At 39.0% G+C, this 26,867-nt stretch overlaps 1 protein-coding gene across 2 annotated transcripts in view; it reads right to left on the reverse strand.

Moving 5' to 3' along the window:
• Window positions 1-26,867, reverse strand: part of ADK (adenosine kinase) — a 430,010-nt gene that overhangs the window by 375,516 nt on the left and 27,627 nt on the right. Inside the window, exons 1-2 of one of the 2 annotated variants that reach the window (XM_084904890.1) lie at window positions 25,248-25,373; window positions 19,147-19,221 (exon numbers count right to left, since the gene is read on the reverse strand). In XM_084904890.1, the coding sequence (XP_084761016.1) occupies window positions 19,147-19,221; window positions 25,248-25,261 (89 nt within the window). In that variant the 5' untranslated portion in view covers window positions 25,262-25,373. Of the gene's footprint in view, window positions 1-19,146; window positions 19,222-25,247; window positions 25,374-26,867 lie in introns of those variants that run through there. The other variant, XM_084904889.1, reaches the window with a different exon arrangement.

Genomic DNA, 26,867 nt, shown 5'->3' on the forward strand with positions numbered 1-26,867 from the left:
TTAAGTTTGTTAAAAATATGCAGTTATTCGCCCTGGCCAGTGTGGCTCTATTGGCTGAACATCGTCTCATGCACCAAGAGGCTGCTGGTTCAATTCCTTGTCAGGGCACATGCCCAAGGTATGAGCTCAATCCCCTGTAGGGGGTGTGCAGGAGGCAGCTATCAATGTTTCTCTCCCTTCAATGTTTCTTTCACTCTCTCTCCCTCTTCTTTCCTCTCTTTAAAAATTCAGTAAAGCATATTTTTAAATATGCAGTTATTCATTCATAAAACACATAGTAACATCTACTGTATGCCAGACTATGTACCAGGTAGTGTGACACTGGAGAAAAAGTAAGTTTTGAAGTTCCTGACTAAACCATTTAGTGGCTTAATGACTATAAGCAATTATTTCACTCCTTTGCATCTCAAATTCCTTATCCATAAACTAGAGGCCCGGTGCACGAAATTCATGCAAGAGTATGCTCTCCTTCCCCAGACACCGGCTTCCTTCTGGCACCCAGGACCCGGGCTCCCCTCTGGCCGCCAGCAGGCATATGAGACCCGGGCTTCCTTCACAACTTGGTCAGGAAGGTCGTCCATATATGCAGTCTAATTAGCATATCACATTTTTATTATTATAGATTAGAAGTTGCTATAAATATTAGAACAGGGATCTTTCAAATTACTGTTGAAGATAACAGAGTTTCTAGAGCACACTACTGAAATAGGTTAAAAAGCAATGGACAGCAATTCCCAGGTTCTGATACAATTTCCACTTGTATTCCATCCTTTCCTAAAACTAATCTACCTGACAATGGGTCAGAGGTCCATGTGGAGTGACCATGTAGACTCTCCTTTCTTGCCTCCCTTTTCTCAGTGCTTTTATCAATAAAAAGAGTATCATATCTATCACCCACCCTGAATAGATCTATATTGCACTGGGGAGTGTGTAAAAATCTCTGAAGTACAAAGCTAGGAATGATTCTTACTTTGTCCACAAAGCCTTCTTTAATACCACAAACTGACTACAAACTTCCTGTTTTATACACTGTCTCTATAAAGAATGAGGCCAGAAATTACAAATGAGGAACTGTGATAGTGTGTTCTATTTGCAGACACATAACGGAATGGGGCAGAAGTTGGTTGCAATTTTCATTTAAACAGTTTCTCTCTTCCATCCCATATTCATCACCAGAGAATGCATTACTTTTCAGAAGGAATCCTATTAAACAACAGTAAGACAGTTCCCAATAAGAAACAGGAAAGATAGTGTCACCTTATTTCTTTCAGGAAACAAACTTTTAAAAAGGCTCCTTCTCTTCCACTTATCTATCGAGGCTTAAATATCAAAAGATGGTTGTCACAGAAACACAAATCAAGCCATTAATCTGAACTGAAAAATGAGGCCAGATCTTTTCTATCATGAAAATAAATCTGACTGATTTGACAATGAAGAACAATTTTGCCAATAAGGCTCCAAGGCTTTAAACTGAATGAATGCCTTTAAAACAAATTTAAGATACTTGATAAAAAAAAAACATTTTATCCAAAAAAGAATCCTTTTGACAATGGCATATTGAAATTAGCAATACTTAACTTTTACCATCACCTCCTGAACTGTTAAGGTTAGCATACAGCCGAAACCGGTTTGGCTCAGCGGATAGAGCATCAGCCTGTGGACTGTAGGGTCCCGGGTTCGATTCCGGTCAAGGGCATGTACCTTAGTTGCGGGCACATCCTCAGTAGGGGGTGTGCAGGAGGCAGCTGATCGATGATTCTCTCTCATCAATGTTTCTAACTCTCTATCTCTCTCTCTTCCTCTCTGTAAAAAAATCAATAAAATATATTATAAAAAAAAAGTTAGCATACAACTATACGAAAAAACCAATAGACGTAATTGCTAGTTATTTAAAAAGCCTTAATAAAGCCAATTTTGGTATACTTCCCAGGACTGCATGTCTCTAATGACTCTAATAATGGTTTCCAATTCTTTGCTTCCAACAAAATTGAAGATGAACTTAATCAAATTATCAGCTGATAAATAAAAATATGATAGAGTTCAAATAATTGAATGATAAAGCTGAAACAAAAATCTGTCTATTACCATCCAAATTATGTCAACGTTTTTCTCAGCACTTACACCTCTAAATGAAGAAAGGGAAATAAAATGATGCTGAACATTGTCTTATTGCAGCAATGTGTAATATTCATCCACAAAAGGTTAACTAAAAATAAAGATTAGCTTTACCCATGTCATCAAAAAGCATTTCCCATAACTTCATTTTCTTCTGTTTCATAATGACTTAACATTTTAATACATTTATGTTGTTTTACTAACTACATGCTAATTATAATTGAATGACTAGGAGATATTTTTTTTAATATATATTTTATTGATTTTTTTACACAGAGGAAGGGAGAGAGACAGATAGCTGGCAACATCGATAAGAGAGAAACATCGACCAGCTGTCTCCTGCACACCTTCTCCTACCAGGGACGTGCCCGCAACCAATGTACATGCCCTTGACCGGAATCGAACCTGGGACCTTTCAATCCGCAGACTGATGCTCTACCTACTGAGCCAAACCCATTTCGGCTAGGAGATATTTTTTAAATTCAATCTACATGCCTATTTTTAATGCAGAGACTTGGCAGGGTGATCAATATGCATAAAGGCTCTACTGCATATATTATTTTCATAATATACTACATGCAAAATATAATTCCTACATAAAAATGCATTACATAAGGATAAAATCTGGTGAGGAAAAGCATAGCATAAATACAAATTTGAACAGAAAAAAAAAAAAGTAAAATGTTAAATGTTAAAGAGCTTTTTTATTTAACACAGTGTCACTGCAATAATTTAAGAAAGGTTTTGTTAAACTTTAAGAAAACAAAAACTTTATTCATGTATTTTTGGAAATGGATGGTTATAGGTATCACACCACTGTTATTTGTCAGTTTTACTTAACATTACAATAAAAAGTCATAATTATTAACTTAATGAGAAAGTACTTCTTTATCAAAACATTTTTACATAGGTTAAAAAGTTTGAAACCAGTGGATTTGACAATATCTATCTTGCAGCAAAGTGCTTGGTACATATACAATAGGAATTCGATCAATATTTCTTTCTTTATTTTTAAATATATATATTATATTGATTTTTCACAGAGAGGAAGAGAGAGGAGTTGAGAGTTAGAAACATCGATGAGAGAGAATCATCGATCAGCTGCCTCCTGCATACCCCCTATTGGGGATGTAACAGCAACCGAGGTACAAAAAAGAATCCCTTCCTTGACTGGAATTGAACCTGGGACCTTTCAGTCCGCAGGCCGACGCTCTATCCACTAAGCCAAACCGGTTTCGGCTCTTTCTTTCTTTAGCTGGCTAGTGAGAAACAGCAAACATGTCTGGCTTAAAGACCTCGCAAATCAGAATAAAATATTTAATCCAGAGTTTATACTGGAGCTTCGCTCCCTAAGCATGGTTAATCAATTGCTTGCCCAAGTGGTTTAACTAGGTCATATTGACACCATATGACCCAAAGCCTCACCCTAATTCATATAACTGGTAGCACTACTGGGTGTAGCCAACCCCTATCCTAAACAAAAAGATACTTCCACATGTATGATATAGATTACCTCCCAGGAGCCCAGAGCAAAGGCAAGATCTTTCTCTGAGCAAGGCCAAATTCTTTATACATGCCTATGTGCATGTCTGGTTGCTCTATATTGCTGTCTTAAATATTCTAATTTAAAAAATGGAATATTGATTTAGTTTGAAAATCAGAAAAAGGCACTTTTAGAGAGATGTGATTTATTCTTCCAGGCAACTTAAATACCTTTCCAAAGTTCATACAAATAAACTCCATATTTACAGATGGTTATTTGTAAGGGAATTAAAACTTGATCAAACACCTTTAAAAATGTACACCAGAAATAGTTCACACCTACTATTGTAAAGTTATGCTATAAACTAAAACAACTGCTTAAAGTTCATTTTGAAGGAAGGCAGATTATAAATTATAATTACAAATGTAAAGGTAAATATACCAGCAGGACCATAATGAAATGGAGCTGTTTTTCATTGAAATATACATTTAAATGTTTAAATGTGGGTTTATAATTACACATAGTTTTCATTTTCATTTAGTATGTCCTGTTATGCCAACCTTACTACTGATTGACAGAACAGTATAGAGACTTTTGAATCCCTTTTTCACTTTAACTTACTCTCTGATCATTAGATGTTTTATATTCATACACTTCAAAGAGAAAATTAAACTTAGTAGAAAGCAGAAAGGTATACCTCAATTTTCTATCATGTCTTTCCCAGAATGATACAAAGCATACCCTATTTTTAAGTTTGGCTTTGTTTCCTAAACATATCCATTTCTTTGATTCAAACATGAGCATAGTCCCTAAAAGAAAAAACAGAGATAGTCCTAACCGGTTTGGCTCAGTGGCTAGAGCATCAGCCTGTGTCCCAGGTTTGATTCCAGTCAAGGGCATGTACCTTGGTTGCAGGCACATACCCAGTGGGGAGTGTTCAGGAGGCAGCTGATCGATGTTTCCCTCTTATCGATGTTTCCAACTATCTCTCTCCCTTCCTCTCTGTAAAAAAATCAATAAAATACATTTTTTTTAAAAACTAGAAACAGAGACAACAAAAAGAGATAGCAGTAGTCCTCAAACTTTTTTTCTGTCTGAATTTACCAGAAGGAAAACGCACACACTCCCATCTCATCTGGATATAGTTTTCACTTAAATTTATCAATGAATATGTAAGCCTTCAAAGATTAGTTCAAAACTTTCCTCGTGTAAAAACTTAGAATATATTTAATTTAAATACATTATTAAATAAATCAGAGGCCCAACGCACACAATTCGTGCAAGAGCAGGCCTGCCTTCCCTGGCTGCGGGCACCGGCTTCCCTCTGGCACCCGGGACCCAGGCATCTCTCACAGCACCTGGTCTAATTAGCATATCACGCTTCTGTTATTATAGATATTGACGGCAACAGGTGACAAATTATGTAGGAAAAAGAGAAGGGAGGAGGGGAAGAGAGAGGAGAAGAGTGGAGAGTACAAAGAGGAGTACCTTCCTTAAACCTGCCTGGGCTGTTTTGGGAAGACATACTTAAAGTAAAAAAGAATAAAATCCAGTAATGGCATTCCCACCACAGGCAATGGGGAAATGCTATTGCTATTTAGGTTTACAGAACATATATAAAATGTATTAATACATTATAAATCACTATTATGATATGCTAGGACATCAGTAGTATAATAAAATAGAAACTGAAACAAACACTACTTATTCAAACATGTTTTCCCTGGAGAATAACATAACAGAACTTCAGGCCTGGAGGTCCTTATGGAGATTATAGAGTGGAGAAACAGCCCAGTCCTAAGTGAAAAACCCTACCCCACTGGTCAGCAAACGGCAGCTCACGAGCCGTGGTTTGCCGCTCTGTTGACTAATGAGTTTGCCGACCACTGTCATACACTACCCTTTACCTCTTTGCCACAATATGCCACAACTCCCTAATCCTCACAGCTTCCAACTACACAGTAACATTTAGTCTAGTCCAATGGTCAGCAAAATCATTAGTCAACAGAGCGGCAAACCATGGCTCAGGAGCTGCATGTGGCTCGTGAGCCACGGTTTGCCTACCACTGTTCTACCCAATGTTACACAGGTAGTTAATGCTTTTATAGAACTTGCTAAACAATAGGGTGGAAAAAAATATTCCATAAATACCTGCAACTAAGATTGCCTTCAGAGAATTAAACAAAAATTCCTAGAAACCTACAAACCTTAATACGTAATCCCAAGAATCCTAATAGTGTTCTGCAAAATTATATAGAATTGGCAGAATCAATTAGGTAGACAGCATATATATGGTAAAATTTTTAAACATGTTTAATTGGCTTTTGCAATTAAAAAATAAAAGTTGATTAAACATAAAGAGGAAGAAAAGGGAGTCCAAAAGTGTTAATCACCACAACAATGTTTCCAAAGAAAGCTAAAATTTAAGAGGTTTATAAAGAAACAGATTAAGAGTAAACCTCAGGGTTAGAATGAAAATAGCAGCAAAAGTACAAGGATTATGAAAATAATATTTTAAATTCTCATTAGTAAACTAGATGAGGATTAAAACGCAATTAGAGAAAGTTGGGAATAAAAAGAATTAAACTAGATTTAAACCTAAACAAATAAGAGTTATACTCCTTGTATTTTTAAATTCTTCTTTCCCTATGGTATTTTTTTTTTAAGTTGATAATTACTCCAAATGCCGCTACATATTTTCATTAAAGAAATTTTTTAATATGTCACTGTTTGGCTCTTAGACCACATCAAAAGAATTAGTACACTTTATATGACAATTCCCATTTATACAATAAATAGAGGCTTTAGGTGTGGGTTCCTGTTACAAAATCTGTATATTGCACCATGTGCCCACCACCAAAGTCAAATCTTCTCTTGTCACCATATAGTAAGACGTCCTTTTCTCCCAACCCCTTTCCAATGGCAACCACACTGCTGTTTGTGTTCACGAGTTTCCGTTTTATATCCCTCATAGGAGTGACATCGTAAGGTTCTTAGCTTTTTCTGACTGACTTAAATCACTTAGCATAGTACTCTCAAGGTCCATCCATGTTGTTGCCAATGGCAGCATTTCATCCTTTCTTATGGCTCAGTAGCATTCCATTGTGTATATGTACATCTTCTTTATCCAGTCCTCTATCATAGGAAATGAGTTATTTTCATGTTCTGGTTACCAAATAATGCTGCAATGAACACAGGGGTGCATATATCTGCAAATACATGTTTTTGAGTTTTTAGGGTACAAACCCAGGAGAGGGATTGCTAATCATATGGTAGCTCTAGTCTTCTTTCAGGAATTGCCAGACTGTTTTCCACAGTGGTTGCATCTGCCTACATTCCCACCAGCCGTGAATGAGGGTTCCCTTCCTACACAACCTCTCCAACACGTGGTATTACTTGTCTTATTTATAAAAGCCACTAACAAGTGTGGGTGGTATCTTGTAATTTCCTTTTGCAAATGCAACCAAAAGAATAAATTTAACAAAGAATGTGAACGAACCTATGTACAAAAAATAACAAAGCATTATTAAGGGAGACTGAAAAAGACACAACAAAATGGAAAAATATACCGTATTTATGGATTGGAAGAAATCAACATAGTTAAAATGGTCATATTACCCAAAGCAATATACAGATATAATGCAATCCCCATCAAAATCTCAATGCCTTTTTTTTTTAAAGAAATACAACAAGAAATCATCAGATTTGTATGGAACCACAAAAGACCCAAACAGTCAAAGCAATCATGAGAAAAAAAGAATGAAAATGGAGGTATCATACTACCTGATGTCAAATTATTTGATTATCGTAGCTACAGAGCTACGATATACAAAACAGCATGGTATTGGCAGAGATACAGACACACGGTTCAGTGGAAAAGAATAGAGAGTGCATGTATATGGGCAGATAATTTTTGACAAAGGATTCAGAAACACACCATGAAGTAAAGATAGTCTCTTCAATATATGGGGCTGGGAAAACTGGAAAGCCACATGCAAAAGAAAAAAACTGGATTACAGTTTGTCCCCAGATAAAATAAAATAAAAAATTAATTCAAAATGGATCAAAGACCTAAGTATAAGACCCGAAACAAAAGTCAGATAGGAGAAAACATAGGTACCAAACTTATGGACCTTGATCATAGAGAACATTTTATGAGCTTGACCCCAAAGGCAAGGGAAATAAAGGCAAAAATAAATGAATGTAACTATATCAAATAAAAAGCTTCTGCACAGTGAGAGAAACTGACAACACCACCAAGGCAGCCAACCAAACAGGAGATGATATTTGCAAACAATAGCTCTAACAAAGGTTTAATATCGGAAATATATAAAGAACTCATAAAACTCAACCGCAAACAACCAACCAAATCAGAAAATGGGCAGAGTACCTGAACAGACACCTCTCCCAAATAGCCAATAGAGAGAGGAAAAGATCTTCAACCTCACTAGCAATTAGGGAAATGCAAACTTAAATACATTTTAATCTGGCTTTTCTGTCTCTATTATTTCACTGTGATTTACGTAGCTGAGGTCAATATTGACATCCTATTGTCAAATCCATTTTGACTGTTGGTTTTGTTCTATTTTTAACTTAGTTTACTTGATTTTTAATTACAGTTGACATTCAATGTCATTTTATATTAGTTTCAGGTGTACAACATAGTGATTAGTTGTATAATTTAATCAATCAGTGATTTCCCTATTATTCTAGTAAACACCTGGCACCATACATAGTTATTATATTACTGACTGTATTCCCTTTGCTGTACTTTACATCCTTATGACTATTTTGTAAGTGCAATGTTGTACATATTGTTCCCTTCATCTTTTTTAAACAGACCACCCCAATACATCTCCTACCTGGCAACCCTCAGTTTGTTCTCTGTACCTATGAGTCTGTTTATGTTTTGTTCATTTATTTTGTTCTTTCCAGTCCACATATAAGTGCAATCATATGATATTTGTTTTTCTCTTACTTCACTTAGCAAAATGCTCTCCAGGTCCATTCATGCTGTCATAAATGATAAGATTTCATTCTTTTTATGGCCAAGTAATATTCCATTGTATGTATGTAGCACATCTTTACCCACTCGACTACTGATGGGCACTTTGATTGCTTCCAGGTCTTTGCTAAAAAACAACCACCCACTTTTAATTCATGCAAGAATGTTCTTTGGCACTGTAACAACCTTAGGAGGTTAACAAATAGTCATTATCTCATGGTATCTGATGGCCAAGAATTCATGAGTGTCTTAACTGAATTTTCTGGCTCACAGTCTCTCATGAGGTTGCTGCAATCTTCTTAGGGCTCAGCAGAGGATTGAGAATGCACTTTTAAGTTCACTTTCATGGTTATTGGCAAGTCTTGGTTCCTCAGTGGCTGCAGGCCAGAGGCCTGTTATCTCCAGCTTCTGGCCTCTCTATGGGGAACATGAATGTCCTCAAGACATGGCAGTTAGCTTCTCCCAGAATGAGTAACACAAAAGGCGATAAAGAGATAGAGAAAGAGCAAATACACGAACAAGTGAAAGAACACCCACAGACGAAGACAGTCTTTTACAACCAAACCTCTACAGCAGCATACCCTCACTTCTGCCATTTGTCACTGGTTAGACACATCAGCCTTGGTGGAGTGGGAGGAGAACACCAGGAGGAGGTCACGGGGGGCTATCTTGGAGGTTGGCTATCACAGTCTGTCCTACGGCCCCCAAAGACGCCTGCCTCCATTTCTCACATCCAGAGCACTGCCCTCTCTCATCACACAGGGTATGAACAGTAGCAAGCCTATAGCATGTCACCTCCAAGATTTGGTTATAAAAATGACTGCAGCTTCTATCCAGAAAAATTTACTCTCTTTCACTCGCTCAAATGACTGGCAATGCAGCAAACCACTATCACGTTTTTAGGACACAGAGGAGCCACGGAGATAAAAACAAAAACAAAAAACAAAAGAAACTGAGGACTCAGTCCAGGAATTATTGAGAAACAGAGGCCAGCCAACAAACAGTATGAGTGAGCTTGGAAGCAAACCCATCACCACAGTTGGGCCTTGAAATGATGGCCACCCTGGCCAACAGACTGCGGCAACTTAAAGACGCTAACCCAGAACCATCAGCTATGCCACACTCTACTTTCTGACAATCAGAAGCTGTGAGAGACACTAAATGTTTATTTTAAGCAGCCAAGTTTTTGGGTAAAGTGTTACTCAGCAATAGATAATTATTATTACACAGTAAGCGATAAATTTATTAAGGCATTTTTAAAATTTATAAAAGCAATTCAGTATTGTTACAAAAATCTTAAATATTATAAAATGTGGAAATAGAAGTACCCATTCTAGCCACCCTACCCTCTCATGACTGTTAAGAGTTTAAAACATATTCTCTTACACTTTATCTTATTCTCATGCAAATAAGTGGAATGAACTTTTTTTGAACATATTTTTATTGATTTCAGAGAGGAAGGAGAGAGATATATATATATAGAAACATCAATGATGAGAGTGAATCATTAATCAGCTGCCTCCTGCATGCCCCCTACTGGGGATCGAGCCCACAACCTGGGCATGTGTCCTTAACCAGAATCGAACCTCGGACCCTTCAGTCTTCAGGCAGACACTCTATCCACTAAACCGAACCAGCTAGGTGGAATGAACTTTTTAACATTTTAGCCTTACATGTGACAATTCAAAGGTCACCTTAAATATTGGAGGAAAGTCTCCATTGTGAATAAGAAAGACCCCACAATAAACAATCAGAAAAAAAGCAATTCACCGAAAAGAGATAAAGCTGGCAACAGGAGAAAAACCTTCAAAAATCAAACAAAACTATCTCTTAATATGTATAGACAGACAAGAGGAAAAAAACTATACTCATAGCACAAGAACAAATGTGACATAACAATTTACTAAAAGCAAGGACAAAAAAAAAAAAAGATATTAAAGCTTCTACAGAGAAAAAACACGAAACAAAAAACTGATGATATACAAAGTGACAAGATGTGTTCCATGCTGGCAGACAATGACACAAGCTTTCAAAGAAAACTCTATACTAACCAAGCAATAAGGGGTGTGTGTGTGTGTGTGTGTGTGTGTGTGTGTGTGTGTGTGTTGGGGGGGAGGATTGAAGGGGGGGAAAGTGTGCCATATATACTCATGCACTATTTTTCTTAGGATGCTACTGAAGGGTATACTACACACACCAACAAGAAACCAGTAAAGAAGATATGAGACACATGACACAAGAGATCCAAACAGGAGAAAGTCAAAATAAAGTTCCAGGAAGGCTGATGTAAGTGTAACAGCACAAACAGTTCCATTTAGAGCACAAAAACAGAGAGCCCTAGAAGGGAGGTCACCTGAGGAAAAGAGGATGACAGACTTGTTGATTTCGAAGAACAGAGAACGGGGATGAAGAAGAAAGGCAGGTGACAGATTTAGAGAGTGGCTTTGAAAATTTGAATCCATATAGAAAATGGTGCAAATGAACAGAGGATGCAATAAGTAACTGTAAGGAAAACAAAAATCTACATAAGTAATCACAGTCCACAATTTCATTCACAAGTGATTAATGACTTGTTTTAATGTAGTAAGTAATACTAGTGACCCGGTGCTCGTTAAAAGAAAATTAATTAAGGCCGTCGAGGCAGGACTGGATGAGATGGACCAGACACACCCTGGAGCCATCCTCCCGCGGTCGCTCCCTGGTGTCTGCGGAGTGGGGTCCCTCCGGCAGGTGGGGTCCCCGGCATGGCCTGCAGGATTGGGCCGAAAATGGCTCTCTACATCCCCCAAGAAGTCCCAGAGTGTGAGAGGGCACTCTGTAAAGTAGTTGTTATACAGGGTGTGGAATGCAAATGCAAGTGTGCAGTGAACCAGATCCGGGGCCGACAATGCCCCAGCAACAACACAACACACAGTCGAAGGTAGAATCACAAAGCCCCACAAGGAATTGGGCTCCCTCCTCTCTGGTTTCAGGGTGTGTCACTCAAGAACTGCCACTGACAAGCCATTGCAGCTCAGCAGCCCCTGCGCTGAGCATCTGCCCCCTGGTGGTCAGTGTACATCATAGCAACCAAGCAGACGGTAGGACACAGCATATTAGTCACATATATATATATATATATATATATATATATATATATATACACACACACACACACACACACACACACACACACACATACATACATACACACATACACACACACATATACACACTAGAGACCAGTGCACAAAATTCATGCGGGGGGGGGGCAGGGAGACAGGGAGGGGTATCCCTCAGCCTAGCCTACACCCTCCCCAATCTGGGACATCCCTCTCACAATCCAGGACTGCTGGCTCCCAACTACTCGCCTGCCTGCCTTCCTGATTGCCCCTAACTGCTTCTACCTGCCAGCCTGATCACCCCCAACCACTCCCCTGCCAGCCTGATTGATGCCTAACTGCTCTCTTGCCAGCTTGTTTGCCCCTAACGGCCTTCCCCTGGAGGCCTGGTCACCTCAAAATGCCCTTCCCTGCAGGCCTGGTCGCCCCCAACTTCCCTCCTCTGCCAGCTTGGTCACCCACAACTGCCCTCCCTTGCAGTCCTGGTCCCTCCCAACTGCCCTCCCCTGTTGGCCATCTTGTGTCCACATGGGGCAGGATCTTTGACCACATGGGGGCAGCCATATTGTGTGTTGGAATGATGGTCAATCTGCATATTACTCTTTTATTAGATAGGATGGAGGCCTAGTGCACTGGTGGGGGCCAGTTGGTTTGCCTGAAGGATGTCCCAGATCAGGGTGAAGGTTCCCTTGGGGCATGGAGCGGCCTGGGCGAGGGGCCTGTGGTTTGCAGGCGGGCCACACCCCCTGGCTACTCAAGCGGAGGCCCTGGTATCTGGGGTTTATTTGTCTTCTACAATTGAAACTTTGTAGCCTGGAGTGGAGCCAAGCCTTCTGTTTGCTCCATGGTGGCAGCCATTTCTGTTGGGATTTATGTATCTTCTATAATTGAAACTTTGTAGCCTCAAGTGGAGGCCTGGGCTGGCCAGGGTGTGCAGAAAGCTTGGCTTCCTCCATCGCCGGGGAAACCCAAGACTCCCTCCTCCTTTCTGTGGCTGCAGCCATCTTAGTTGGGTTTATTTGCATATTTTCTCCTGATTGGCTGGCGGGCATGGCTTATAGGTGTAGCAGAGTGATGGTTAATTTGCATATTACTCTTTATATTAGATAGGATTCACTCTTGATTGGCTGGTGGGCATGACTTGTGGGTGTAGCCGAGTGATGCTTAATTTACATATTACTCTTTTATTAGATAGATGGGAAAGATGAAGAAGAGGTGGTAGTAGGTAAAAGAGAGCTAAATTTTTAGGTATCAAAATAGGTAGTCAATATATAATATCTAAAATTGACAAGAAAAACTACACAGATACTCAGACTGCCCTGAGTTTAAGAATGTGAGGTGGATGGTAGACATGGAAAATTAACCTTCAATTCACCAAATCTCACAGCAAACATTCGGGAATGATCAGGGGGTTTTACCAGTTACTAGAACCTGGTCAGTAAGAAGGTAAGTAATCAGAAACTCAAAAATCATAAAGAGAATATAAAAAATCCTCGTAAGAATGGCAAAAGCAAAGTTCTCAGAAGGCCAGAGGGAACTATCTCTACCATTACCCAGTTTCGGTGATCTCATCCCATAGGGGCTTGAAGACCAAGTGTGCTGTTCCACACAAAGTGCTGTTTTGTCCTCTCATCTGGAAGTCATCCTAATGGAATCATGTTATTGTACCCTCTCCTTACATTAAAGAACTCTATCCTTTGCCTCTCCAATCAATCACCTTTATGAAAGTCACACCATAGCAATATGTTTAAGTATATTATTTGGATACCAGGGTAAAAAAGCTAATAGAAATTTAAAATGGTTACTTCTGGAAAAACAGCTCTTATGGGGAATGGGATAAATGCAAGGGCAGAGGTAGAAGATGCAGCAAAGGATCAACATTTTTCCTTTAAAAACCTTGAGTACTAGTTTACTTTTTAACTAGTACTAGTGTTATATTGATAATTTTCTATCAGAAATGGCAAATACATTTTTTAAAAAGAATCAAAACAAGAAATATTCTATCAGAAGTATTTCAATAGTTAACTCATTCTTATAGTGTAAGCTATTAATAACTATATATTTAATTCGTTTTTTATAGAACCTAGCAAACCATTCCTGGATAATTCATAGAATTCAAATGCAAAACAGTTATCTAAACATGGCCTGGGATGTAAACTAAACTTGATTTATTGAAATAATAGGAAACATTTTCAAGCATATTCTGGAAGAAATGTTAGAAATTTAAGGAAAATATCTACCTTTTTTAAATAGGATGCAAAAGTGTGCTTTTTAATCTGCAAGTAATAAATGTAAAAATCATAGTTAAAAGTTAAAAATCTACCCTCCCCCCCCCAAAAAAAATAGAATTTCAGTTGGCCACTTCAGGATCAGCAGCTAATAAAACAAAGAAACTACTTAAGTGCCCAGTAGTGTGAGCACACAGCTGCCAGATCATAATCATTCTGATCACATTTGCATGAACTTTTAAAAATAAACATCCAAAACATAGTGTAGAATGAAAATAAATTACCTAAGACTAAACATAGTATTATCCCATAAACACAAACATGTATCTCTAGGTTACTATTTTGATAATATCCCATAAACACAGACATATATCTCTAGGTTACTATAGTAACACTAGTTACACATCATAATATTTTATCAAAATAGTAACACTAGTTACATAGCATAGTATTTCAAATTTTGTACTTTCTCTTTGTATTTTTATATGGTATTTGATTTTTAAAGTTTAACATCCAAAATATATAAAGAACTCATAAAACTCAACACCAAACAACCCAATTAAAATGGACAGGAATGATCCAGACCTGAACAGATGTCTCCCAAGAAGACATACAAACGGCCAACAGATATAGGAAAAGATGATCAACTTCATTGGCTATTAGGGAAATGCAAATCAAAACTACAATGAGATACCACCTCACACCTGTTAGAATAGCTATTATCAATAAGGCAAGTAATAGTGTTGCAGAAGTTGTGGAGCAAAGGGAACCCTCAGTCACTGCTGGTGGGAATGTGAACTGGTACAACCACTATGGGAAACAGTCTGGTGGTTCCTCAAAAAATTACTAGAGTTACTTTATGACCCAGCAACCTCTCTTCTGAATACTTACCTGAAAAACACAAAAACGTGGGCCTGGCCAGGTGGCTCAGGTGGTTGGAGCGTCATTCTGTTCACCAAAAGGTTGCGAGTTTAACTCCCCATCGGGGTGCATATGGGAGGCAACCAATCAATGTTTTTCTCTCTATTCCTTCCTCTCTCTAAAAATCAATAAAAACATACCCCTCCAGTGAAGTTTAAAAAAAAAAAAACAACAAAAAACTCAAAAACATGTATTCACAAAGATATATGCACCCCTCAGTTCATTGCAGCATTACTCATGGAGGCCAAGATGTGGAGACAACTCAAAGTATCCTTCAATAGAGGGTCAGATCAAGAAAATGTGGTATAGCCTCAGCCGGTTCAGCTCAATAAATAGATCATGGGCCCACGAACTGAAGGGTCCCGGGTTCAATTCTGGTCAAAAGGGCACATATTTCAGTTGCAGGCTTGATCCTCAGACCTGCTCATGTGGAAGGCAACCAATGGATGTTTCTCTCACATCAATGTTTCTCTCTGTGTGTCTCTCCCCTCCCTTACACTCTCTAAAATCAATGGGAAAATATTACCAGGTGAGGATTAACAACAACAAAAAATGTGATAATGGGAGTATTACTCAGCCATAAGAAAAGACGAAATACTGCCATTTGCAAAACATGGATGGAACTTGAGAATATTATGCTAAGTGAAATCAGTCAGAAAAACTAAAAACCATATGATTTCACTCATATGTGGGATATAAAACTGAAACTCTGAACACAGACAGCAGTGCGGTGGTTACCAGAGGAAAGGGGCTAGGGAGGGGGGGTATGCGGAGGTGGAGGTGGAAAAGGCATAATATATTGTGATGAAAGATGGCTTGACTTTGGGTTGTGGGCACATAATGCAATATACAGATCTCGAATCATAGAAATGTACACTTGAAACTTATATAATCCTATTAACCAAGGTCACCTGAATAAATTTAATAAATCATATATAATAAAAGCCTAATATGCACCAAAACCGGTTTGGCTCAGTGGATAGAGCGTCAGTCTGCGGACTGGAAGGCTCCAGGTTTGATTCCGGTCAGGGGCATGTACATTGGTTGCGGGCCCATTCCCGGTCCCGGGCGTGCAGGAGGCAGCTGGTGGATGTTTCTCTCTCATCAATGTTTCTAGCTCTCTATCCCTCTCCCTTCCTCTCTGTAAAAAAATCAATAAAATAGGTTTAAAAACAAAAAAGCCTGATATGCAAAGTGTCTGGTTATCCATTCAACCAATCAAATTACAATATGCTAATGATATGCTAAGGCCACTCAACTGCTCACTATGACATGCATTGACCACCAGGGGGCAGACAGTCAACTGGTTGACCAGTTGCTATGATGTGCACTGATCACCAGGGGGCAGATGCTACAACTGGTAGATTAGCTTGCTCCTGGGGTCCGGCCAATTGGGACTGAGCAAGAAAGGCCAGACATGGTCTGGAGCCCTCCCACGGTCCCTTCCCAGCTGGCCAACCTCCCACATCCCTCCTCGGCCTTGAATGATTGTGCACCGGTGGGGTTCCTGGGCCTGACCTCTCGTAATCCAGGACTCCTCGGGGGTTGTCAGAGAGCCAGTTTCAGCCCGATCCTACAGGCCAGACAGAGAGACCCTACAGGTGCACAAATTCATGCACTGGGCCTCTATTAATTTTAATAAAATAAAATAGTGACCATTAATTAGTTGACTTCTGGAAAAAAAATCTCACACTAAGCAAACTTCAAATCCATGAACTCAAGTTCAACTGATTTTCTTTTTTATTTATAAAGCTTTGAGTTAAAAAACTGTATATATTTAAAGTTTGAAAACATGTATATGCTCATGAAATCATCACATAATCAAGATAAGGAACACACCCCTAAGAGCTTCCAACTGTCCCTCTGAAATCTCTCCTTCCCAACCTCCACCACATCCTGGTCAATGCATGTGAAACCAATTATCTGTTTTATTACTGTACAGATTAAATTGAATTTCCTATAGTCTCATAAATAGATTCATACACTATATATTCTTTTTGTCTTGGCTTCATTCTTTTTTATTTCATTTTGCAATTACAGTATACATTCAATATTATTTGTTTTAGTTTCAGGTGCACAGAATGATGGTTAGACAATCATAGCCTTTACAGAGTGATGTCCTTTACAGAGAGTGGCACCCATCTGACACCATAGATAGTTATTACAGTATTAACTATCCTAGAGGCCCAATGCATGAAGATTCGTGCAAGAATGGGCCTTCCTTCCCCTACCTGTTGGCACTGCTTTCACTACGATTGGAGCTGCTTTTCCACCTTTGCTCCAGCCCAGAGCCGCCTTTCCACCTTCCCACGCTGCCCAGAGGCCCAGAGGCTGGGGCAGTGCAGACTGCCTGCATCATCGCCATGGCAATGATGCAAACATCCCACCCGCCCCCAGCCACTCACAGCAGCGTATGCAAATTAACCCACCATCTTTATTGGGTTAATCTGCATACACATTCCTAATTGGCTGTGGATGTTTGTGAAGATAGTCAATTTGTATCTTACTCTTTTATTAGTGTAGATTGTTATTTTACTGAATTTACTTATCAGTTGAATAAGAGTGGCCGTCCCTGTCTTGTTCCTCATCTCAAAGGAAATGCTTTTAGTTTTTGCCCATTGAGAACGATGGATATTCCTTCTATATCCACTATGTCGAAGGTTTCTATCAAAAATGGGTGCTGGATTTTGTAAAATACTTTTTCTCCATCTATTGATATGATCATGTGATTTTTTCCCCTCCATTTTGTTTATGTGATATATCATGTTTACTGATTTATATACAACAACCTTGCACTCCCAGAATAAATCCCACTTGATCATGGTATACGATCTTTTTAATGTATTGCTGGATCTGGTTTATTAGCATTTTGTTTAGGATTTTAGAATTTGTGTTCATCAGGGATACTGGCCTATAATTTTTTCTTTATCATATCTTTATCTGGTTTTGGAATTAAGATAATGCTGGCCTTATAAAATGACCTCAAGAGTCTTCCCTCCTTTTGAATTTTCTGGAATAGTTTTAGGAGAGGAGTTACTTCTTTGAATGTTTGGTAAAATTTGCCTGTGAAGCCATCCAGTCTAAGATTTTTCATTTGTTGGGAGTTTTTTGTTTTTTGTTTTTTTTATTACTGCTTCAATTTCACTAGTTATAATCCGTCTAGTCAGATCCTTTTATTCTTCCTAATTTAGTTTTGGAAGATTGTATGTTTCTAGGAATTTATCCTTTTCATTCAGATTGTCCAATTTGTTGGCATATAAATGTTTGCAGTTATTTTCTTACAATCCTTTGTATTTCTGTGGTTTTGGTTTTACTGCTCCTCTTTCATTTATGATTTTATTTATTTGGGTCCTCACTCAATTTTTCTTGATGACTCTGGTTAAAGATTTGCCAATTTCGTTTCTTTTCAAAAAACTAGCTCTTAATTTCATTGATCTTTTGAATTGTTTCTTTGGACTCTATTACATTTAGTTCTACTCTATTTTTTATTATTTCCTTTCTTCTACTCACTTTAGAATTTGTTTCTTGTTCTTTTTCTAGTTTCTTTAAGTGTTAAGGTTAGGTTGTTTATTTGAGATTCTTCTTGTTCCCTGAGGTATGACTGTAATGCTATGAATTTTCCTCTTAAAACTGCTTTCACTGTGTCCCAGAGGTTTGGGGCTGTTGTGTTCTCATTTTCATGTTTCAGGGTAGCTTTTTATTTCTTCCTTGATCTCGTTGTTATCCCGTTCATTGTTTAGTAACATGTTATTTACGGTAGTCTCCATGTCTTCGTATTTTTCAGTTTTTCCTTGTGATTGATTTCTAATTTCAGACCCTTTTTGTAAAAGAAGATGCTTGATATGATTTCAATCTTCTTAAATTTATTGAGACTTGTTTTGTAGCCTAACATGTGTTCTATCATAGAAAATATTCAATGTGCACTTAAAAAGAATATATATTCTGCTGTTTGGGGGTGAAATGCTCCACTGACAATTAACTTTGGGGAATTTTTAATTTTGAAAATTGGGAACTAAATCATTAAATAAATCATATATACCTCTTCCTCACAAAGAATAAAAAAATAAAGTTTAAATGGAAATAGCAATAGGAATTAACAATGTACCAAGTTTTCCCAGGGAAAATTGTGGTCGAGTACTCAGTAAATAACGATAGTACACCTGCAAACAGGTTTAAATTACCTGAGTTTTTCTCCAATTGAAGGTGTTACACAGTAAATTTAATTCTATAGAGTTTTCATCAGTTTCTCTTTAAATATGTTTCACGTAGTACATATAAGAGCTTAATACTTACTTATCAAGGAAATCCTTATCCACTACAGCACTGATGTCGAGAAGAGGATTTCCCATTCCAAAGAGAACATTTTCACTAAAAAACAAAATACAAGGACAAGTTAGAAATAATTCTGAAAGGTGATGTGTAAAATGCACACAAATGTAAATATTTTTATCTCATCATGAAAAAGAAACCTAACACACTAGTTTATTAAACATTGTATTTTCCTATTACATGTAGGACAACAACTTAGAGGTAGTACAAATCCATTTAAAAAGCATGATGACTTAAATTGGATGAAATAAAAAATAACAAGAAACCAAGTCATGTGGTTTTGTTCCTAATATTCAACAGTCAATGATTCAATCTAATTAATTTTAATGATTTTTTAAAGATCTCTTACAACAAAGTTTTATACTCAATAGACATAATAATTAACTCTAACTAGTAAGACATCCAACTACTGGAAGTTATTAGAGAGCATGGAGCAAGTCCTGGAAGAGTCAAGGACATGGAAGCTCATGTCCCCATGTAACCCCATACCTTGCTGTGATATACTTTACAATAAGAAATGTATATTGTTAGGTGATTATTGCTCAATCTTTTCAGCAAAGCATATGAAATGTGATTCAGAGCTTCTTGTCTAAAGGACAAAAGGAGAAGGATTTATACATTAACTACTGTCCTGCATGGCAAGAGACATGCTGTCAAGCTGCAATGGTTCGAAGTTTCTGTAGAACCTACTGCAGCAGCAGTGGTTGTCTAAGAGATGTAAACACTGGAACTTAAAGTAGCACATAAGTGGTGTCTCCATACAATCAGTTAAGTAAAAACTACTCAATAATTTACCAAAGCAAATGACTTTAAACTACTCATGTCATGTTTTCCTCTCCATCGTTATACATAATTGACAAACTACTACATATGACTTCACTGTAATATGACAAATGAACTCTACAGGTATGATTCAGGATTGTCCTGGGTAAACTGGGACATATGGTCATCCTATTTCTAAGCTAACTTTGCTATTTGAAAATAAGGATTCATGCTTATGATTTATTACAGTATTTTTTTTTTTTTATTAGTAAACACTTCCTCTGATTCGAAGGACCATGCCAGTCTTCACATTTGGGGAGGAGATTAAAGGCTGAAGGTTATCAGGAGAGACCCAATTCTGAATCTGGTCTGATACACTTGGATATCGGTGCTGCTAAAAAATTGATTGTTAGAATATTAGTAACTGATCACTGGACCAAAGCTATCGATAAAAGCCGGAAACAACCAGAGTGTTCCATTAACTAAGCAATGTTATAACTTACAGGGTTTGACCAGAGGAAAGAAAAAGTCATTCCACAGAATGAAGACCAGATGTTGTATAGTAATGTGACTCATTCTAGAAAAATATCTAAATGAATTGGGCCATAAAAATGTTAAAATTCAAGAGGAGAAAAATAAAGTGATAAACATACTATTGCTAGTAAAAAAATTAAAGAGAGTATATTTTGTTCAGCATTTCAGATAAATAAAAGTTACCTAACAGTCATTTATAATAAACAATTACTTTAGATAAATATTTCTAATGCACGCCACCTGCAACCCAAACACAGTCTGTTCACTGAGTCTGCCATTCACAAACACATAAATAGTTTTCCATAAGGTAGTAATCAGGTATATAGTTACTAGTATAGGCCTCATGGGGTATTTAGAAAGTATCATCAATGGTTTAAACTCTTCCCTACCTAGAAGGGTATTACAATATTTTTTTAATAACAATTTAAAACAAATAAGTATGAAGATGTAAAGAGATATTATTATTAACTAATGTTACAGGAAAGGGTTAACATTCAGTCTAGTCAATCATTTTGATTCTGTTTTATCTTTGACAGTTCTACTTAATGTAGAATACTGTGGCTGGGAAGATTTGGAGTTAGAAAACCTTGTATGCTTTTCAAACAAAGATGACCTATTTATAAATATGAGCATTAACAGCTGACAACATTGCACAGTTCTGTAAGAGGATTCCTGTTTTAATTGATCAAAAATAAGTTATTTCATAAATAAAACAATTGCATCTTATTTTAAAAGTTCATTTGCCTCACTAAGAAGTCCCATACATAAAAGTTTGTGCAGCAATTGAAATTTTCATTTCTCATAAAAGACAAAAGTCCTGAAATGAGTTTGAAAATTATGTTTTAAAGGCACTACACAAACAGCTCAACAAAGTAAGGCAGTTTCAAACTGAGCCAAATTTTAGTCTTAGATGAATGTTCTCCATCTCAGTGGCTTGGCAGATCTTGTTGGATGCACCTCAAAGCCTTGAGTGTTAGGAGAAAAATACCCCAGGACCCCACCCACATCCCACAGAAATTTTCCAATGTAGGCCAACCCACAGATGGTTCCAGAATCATCGTGTAGGACACAGTAATGTCGAGTCCCAGAATAGTCTTTGACCAAATCTGACCTGTCTGGGTAGGCCAAAGAATAGGGCTCCTCAGCTCTAGAACAAACACTCTCCCTGTCTCCCTACCTCATTTTCCAGTCTTGCCTGGCACAAATTCAAGCTGTAAGCAATGCCCAAAACCAGACTAGACACCGATGTTAGAGGGGGAAAAGGAAATATTCTTAGGGGTGTTTTGAAATAATGTTGCTCAGTGAAAAGTGCATAAAGTAGGAGTCAGAAGAGCTAAGATCTTTTTTTAAATCCTTTATTGTTGAGAATATTACAGATATTCCCCCTAATCTCCCAATTGCCTCCTTCCAACTGGTTCCCACCCCACCCAGCCCTTCACCACCCTATTGTCTGTGTCCATTGGTAATACATGTATTAATATAAATTCTTTGGTTAATCTCTTCCTGGTTCCCCTTCCCCTTCCCTCTGAGATTCCATGTTCCATGTTTCTGTGTCTCTGGTTCTATTTTACTCATCAGTTTATTTTGTTCATTAGATTCCCTGTTCATTTATTTTGATTTTTAGATTCAATTGTTGGTAAATATGCATGTATTGCCATTTTTTTGTTCATATTTTTTATCTTTTATTTCTTCTTCAACATTTCATGTAATAATGGTTTGGTGGTACTTTTTCCTTGTCTGAGAAACTCTTTATCTGACCTTCAATTCTAAGTGGTCTAAATTCTATCTTAAGCTCTGCCACTGTCTAACTAGGAAATATGAAGGTCCAGTACAAAGAGTAAAATGAGTGCTAAAATTCTCTTCTATCCTCTCATTCTACGTTTTCCTGTCTCCTGAATTTAACTCAAGTATCAACTTTCCTACTTGGCCAATTAAAAATGACAAAAGCATCCATTTGTCAAATATGTTCTATCATTCCCCAAATTAAGACCAGTGGGATTCTGATAACAAATGATAAAAGTTATTATTCAATAATTGGTTTTAAAGACTGTTAATTTGGACTCTTCATCAGTAATGATGAAGTAGGATATGAATAAATGTTCAAAGAGATATCTCCAGCGAAATTCATTCAAAGATCTAAAACTTAAATATATATAAATATATAAATATAAATAAATAAATAAATATATATATATATATATATATATATATATATCTTTTGCTTTAAATCATTTTTTTAGGAATTCCTAATAGTTGAGTGCTATCCTGGAAAGGGCACTGAACCAGGTGTCTAGACATCTGGGTTCTAGTTAGATATATGCAATTATTCTGTATAAATATAAACCAATTTGGGCTTCAGTTTCTTCAACTGTAAAATCAGGGAATTCGGTAAGTGTCATTCATGCTTAAAAACTTAAAATTTAAACATTTCTTTTCAGATGACACCATTCCTAAGAGCTCAAATTGCTTTTAACAAGGAGGCATTTATAAAATGTCTTGCATACCTACTCAAGAGCATTGTGGGATACATATGAATGTCACCACCACTGAGTATATCATTAAACAAATGTCCAGAGAAGAAGAAAAAGAGAGAAAAAACAGTAATTCAAGAAAAGGCTCTCAACCAGAACCCAAGTATGTTGAGCACTGGTCCTCAGTGATTTCCAATTCTATATTCTGTCACATATTTAGCAACAATTATTTTAAGTGTGATGTAAAAAAGAACACTAACCATGAAGTTAGATTTTGATAACTTGTGACCTAGTTCACTCTCCTTACCAGTAAAAGCAGGTTGATAATATATATCTTTGGGACTATTAGACTGGACATAAAATGAGAACATGCCTAACATGGTGTGAAAACTAAGGTATGACATAACTGCATTAAATGCAGTTCTCACCGAGAGCTGTCAGGGATTATCAACTCATTCAAAACTGTCACCACATCATAGCTGTTTCAGCTTCAGTAATCTCTCTGCCTACTCCTGAACTTAAATCATCAAGCTCCTTAGAAGACTAGAGGAAAGAAAGAGGTACTGCAGTTGTCTCTCACAATATAATTTCTGTCCATGGAAGCAGCTTCTTCAGAAAATGTAAGTAATATATTGTTTCTATAAAGGCATCATGAGGAGCACTAGATCATGGATATCTGGATCCAACTCCTAACTCTGCCGCTAACTGATTTTGCACCCGGAACTCAACTATTCTTGGTCTGTTTCCTCAGTTGTAAAATGTGGCAGCTGTTTTGGATAACATTTAAAAATCGTTAAGTCATGTCACTATAGATCAACACTATGTAAAATGCAGAGAATCATCTGAAGAAACAGCATAAATGGTATTAGCAGTTGCCTGTCCTTTCCTAAGTCAAATAAGGCTGGTGCCAACCTTTCAGTCAGCCTCTTGAATACAACCACCATTAAACCCTTCATGAAAAGGTGCGGCCTGTTGCCCCTTGCCAAGCAGCAGAAGCTTTATATTTGGGAGTTTCTCCAATTAGGAATAGCCAGGAAGACAAGGGTCAATTAAAATTGAGTCCACATAAGAAATGATTCCTAATACACAAAGTAACTGACCCACAACCTAATTAAGAGCAGTTTCTGATACTGGGACTGGCAGTGGGAAGGGGAAATTAATCTGCTTTGACAGCACTTTCTTAATTCATCCTAAAATGCTATTAGCATTGTAACCTGGACTTCTGTGTATTGTAAAACCTTCCCCCTAGAGTCTCCATGTTTCGGCATCTGAATGTCTCCTCCTGCATAATGAAGTGCCCTTTGCCTGTGCTAGTTCCGAATTATGCAATTTAAGAAAGAGAAACTGTATCTGAGTTCAGCACCGTTGAATGTTACCCTTATCTCACCTGAGACCTGAGGGTTAGGTTCTCAAGTCATCTCTCCAATGTGTGTAGTCACAATAAGCACGGGGAGACTGCTCAGTCGCCAGGACTGAGGCGCTGGAAGCTCAGACAAAAAAAACTAACTTACTCTCTTCACTTTCCTGCTGGGGCGTCCTTCCCTTTCTCTGGGACAGGGAAGGCCAGGGCTTACTTTAAAAGAAGGAGGTCAGAACACTGAGTAAATAACGTAATTTGTCTCTTTGTAGAAATAGTTGCAGTAGCGTAAGTTAAATCTTCAGTCCAGGATACACGCAGGCCCATTACCCCATCGCCAGTCACAAAGAACCTTCAGACCCTGCAGGAGCACCTGGGGGAGCTGTGCTTCTCCCTCCCACTGTGTGCGCAGCGTCTGACAAATGCATTTCACCTGCGACCCGCAACAAGCAGGTAAACAGCTGGTGCTCGCCCTGAGTACCAATTCCAGGCGGCAGCAAACATTTCAGGGACGCACAATTTCATCACTTGGGGGCAATCTACCTGCACTAGAGAAGGGCCAACTTTGCAGGTCTGCTCAAGGCCATGATCAAGTTCTGTCAAGAGGCATGACAGGCAGGACTGGACACCCAGGAGCACGCCACACACGTTTTCTCATGGGAAAGTCACCACACACACAGGCAGCCTCACACCTTGTTACCGGGGCGGGGGTCACGCCAGGGGGCGGCTGTTGACAGATCCCGCCAAGTGCCACGGACCCCCCCCCCAAAACTTCTGGGGAAAGCAGAAATGCTCCCATGGAATGTGCAGAGGACCTCCTACCCGCGGGGCGCCCGTGGCCCCGGGGGGCTCGGGACCACGAGCGAAGGGGCGGCAGCCTCCCAGCAGCCGGGGTCCTGGCACCCGGCGGGCGAGCGGCTCGGGCTGCGCCCTCCCCGTACCTGGCGGACGTCATGGCTTCACCTTCCAGCCCCACGCGCGTCCGATGCTCCGCGTCCGCGCCGGCGGCAGCAGCAGGTACCACGGCAACTGCTCCGCTCCGCACCCCGCGCCGCGGCGTCCTCACACACCCCCGCCCCCGCCCGCCCGGCCCGCGCGCTGATTGGCCGCCCGCGGGGACGCCCCGCCCCGGCCCGCGGCGCACGGGGGCCAGCGCCCGCCCGGGTGCCCGCGGCGGCCCGCGCGTCCGGAGCCGCCCGCCGCGCTCGGCTGGCACGCGGGCTGGCACGCGGGCGCCGTGGCCATCTTGCGCCCCGGGAGCAAGCAGCATGCCCCCCGCTCCGAGCTGCTAACGGGACGCGAGGTCGGGTGCCGCCTCAAAAATGGCTGCCCGAGAGGCCAGCGGTGTTATCGGTCACATGGCCGCGGGCCGCCGCGGCGGGCGCAGGTCGCCGGAGGGGCCGTCTGCGGGGCCGGGTCAGACCCACCTGCGGGGGAAACGCTGCAGCCGCCGCGGCAGAGCTCGGCCGGGGACCCACGGCCAGGCGGCCGCACCTGCGGAGGTTAAACTCGAACTCGAGGCCTCTGAGAGTCAACAGCTGGGTCCGATGGTCCCAGATGTTCTTGGACTTAAACAGCTAGAGCCGCTTTTCTAATATGTATGTAGGTGCCCAGGACTCTAACTTTTGTGATCAGCATCTAGGAGGGTGAGGCCGACACTGGTGTTTTTAGCAAACGTCCCCTGGTGATCCAGGTACACACAGTTTAAAACCTTTTGACCAAACTAACCTACTCAGACCATCCAGCTTGCCACACTTAATTAATCAGATCAGCTCACTTTTCTGAATAGTGTGCAGTCCTCTGATGCCATGGAAAAAAGTTGAAAGACCCTAACTACTGGCCCTTATATTAAAATTAGTGGGGATAGAGGGTTAAGACACTGATTCTGAACCGCCAATAAAAGACAGGTTAAATTAATTCCAACTGCGGGAAGGACAGGGCGAGGTAGGGAGCAGGTGGTATCTGTAACGCTTTATGACCTAAATAGCTTTACTTGATTCCCTCTTTATTCTCCAATAATATTCATATTAACAGACTCCAACCCCAATGGCGTTCATTCACTGACCATTAGGATGGTGATCAATTCCATAGGTCTGAAACTAGTTACATTCAATACATGTGATATTGAAATGTGCCTATGGGTAACCAGAAGAACTGAATTTTTAATTCTACTTAATTTTAATTAGTTTATATTTTGAAACCAAAGCAATGTAAAATATTTTCCCATTAAACACAATTTGGTTTTCACTGTTTGGAAATTTGGTTTCCACAATTTGGGAACACATTTCACTTTTCAACTTGAAAATTTCTCAAATTGAGACAATATAAATATAAAATACATACCATATTTTTTCATGACATTACAAAAATATATGTAAAATATCTCAATAATTTTTAAATTGATTACATGTTGATATAATATTTTGCTATGTTGGGTTAAATAAAATATATTACTAAGATTAAACAGTTTCTTTTTACTTTTTTAATGTGGCTACTAGAAAATTTTAAATTATATGCATCTTGCATTATATTTCTACTGTAAAGTGCTGTTCTGTCTAAAT

Source organism: Pipistrellus hanaki (assembly GCF_964339955.1).
Source record: "Pipistrellus hanaki genome assembly, chromosome: 14".
Taxonomy (NCBI): Eukaryota; Metazoa; Chordata; class Mammalia; order Chiroptera; family Vespertilionidae; genus Pipistrellus; species Pipistrellus hanaki.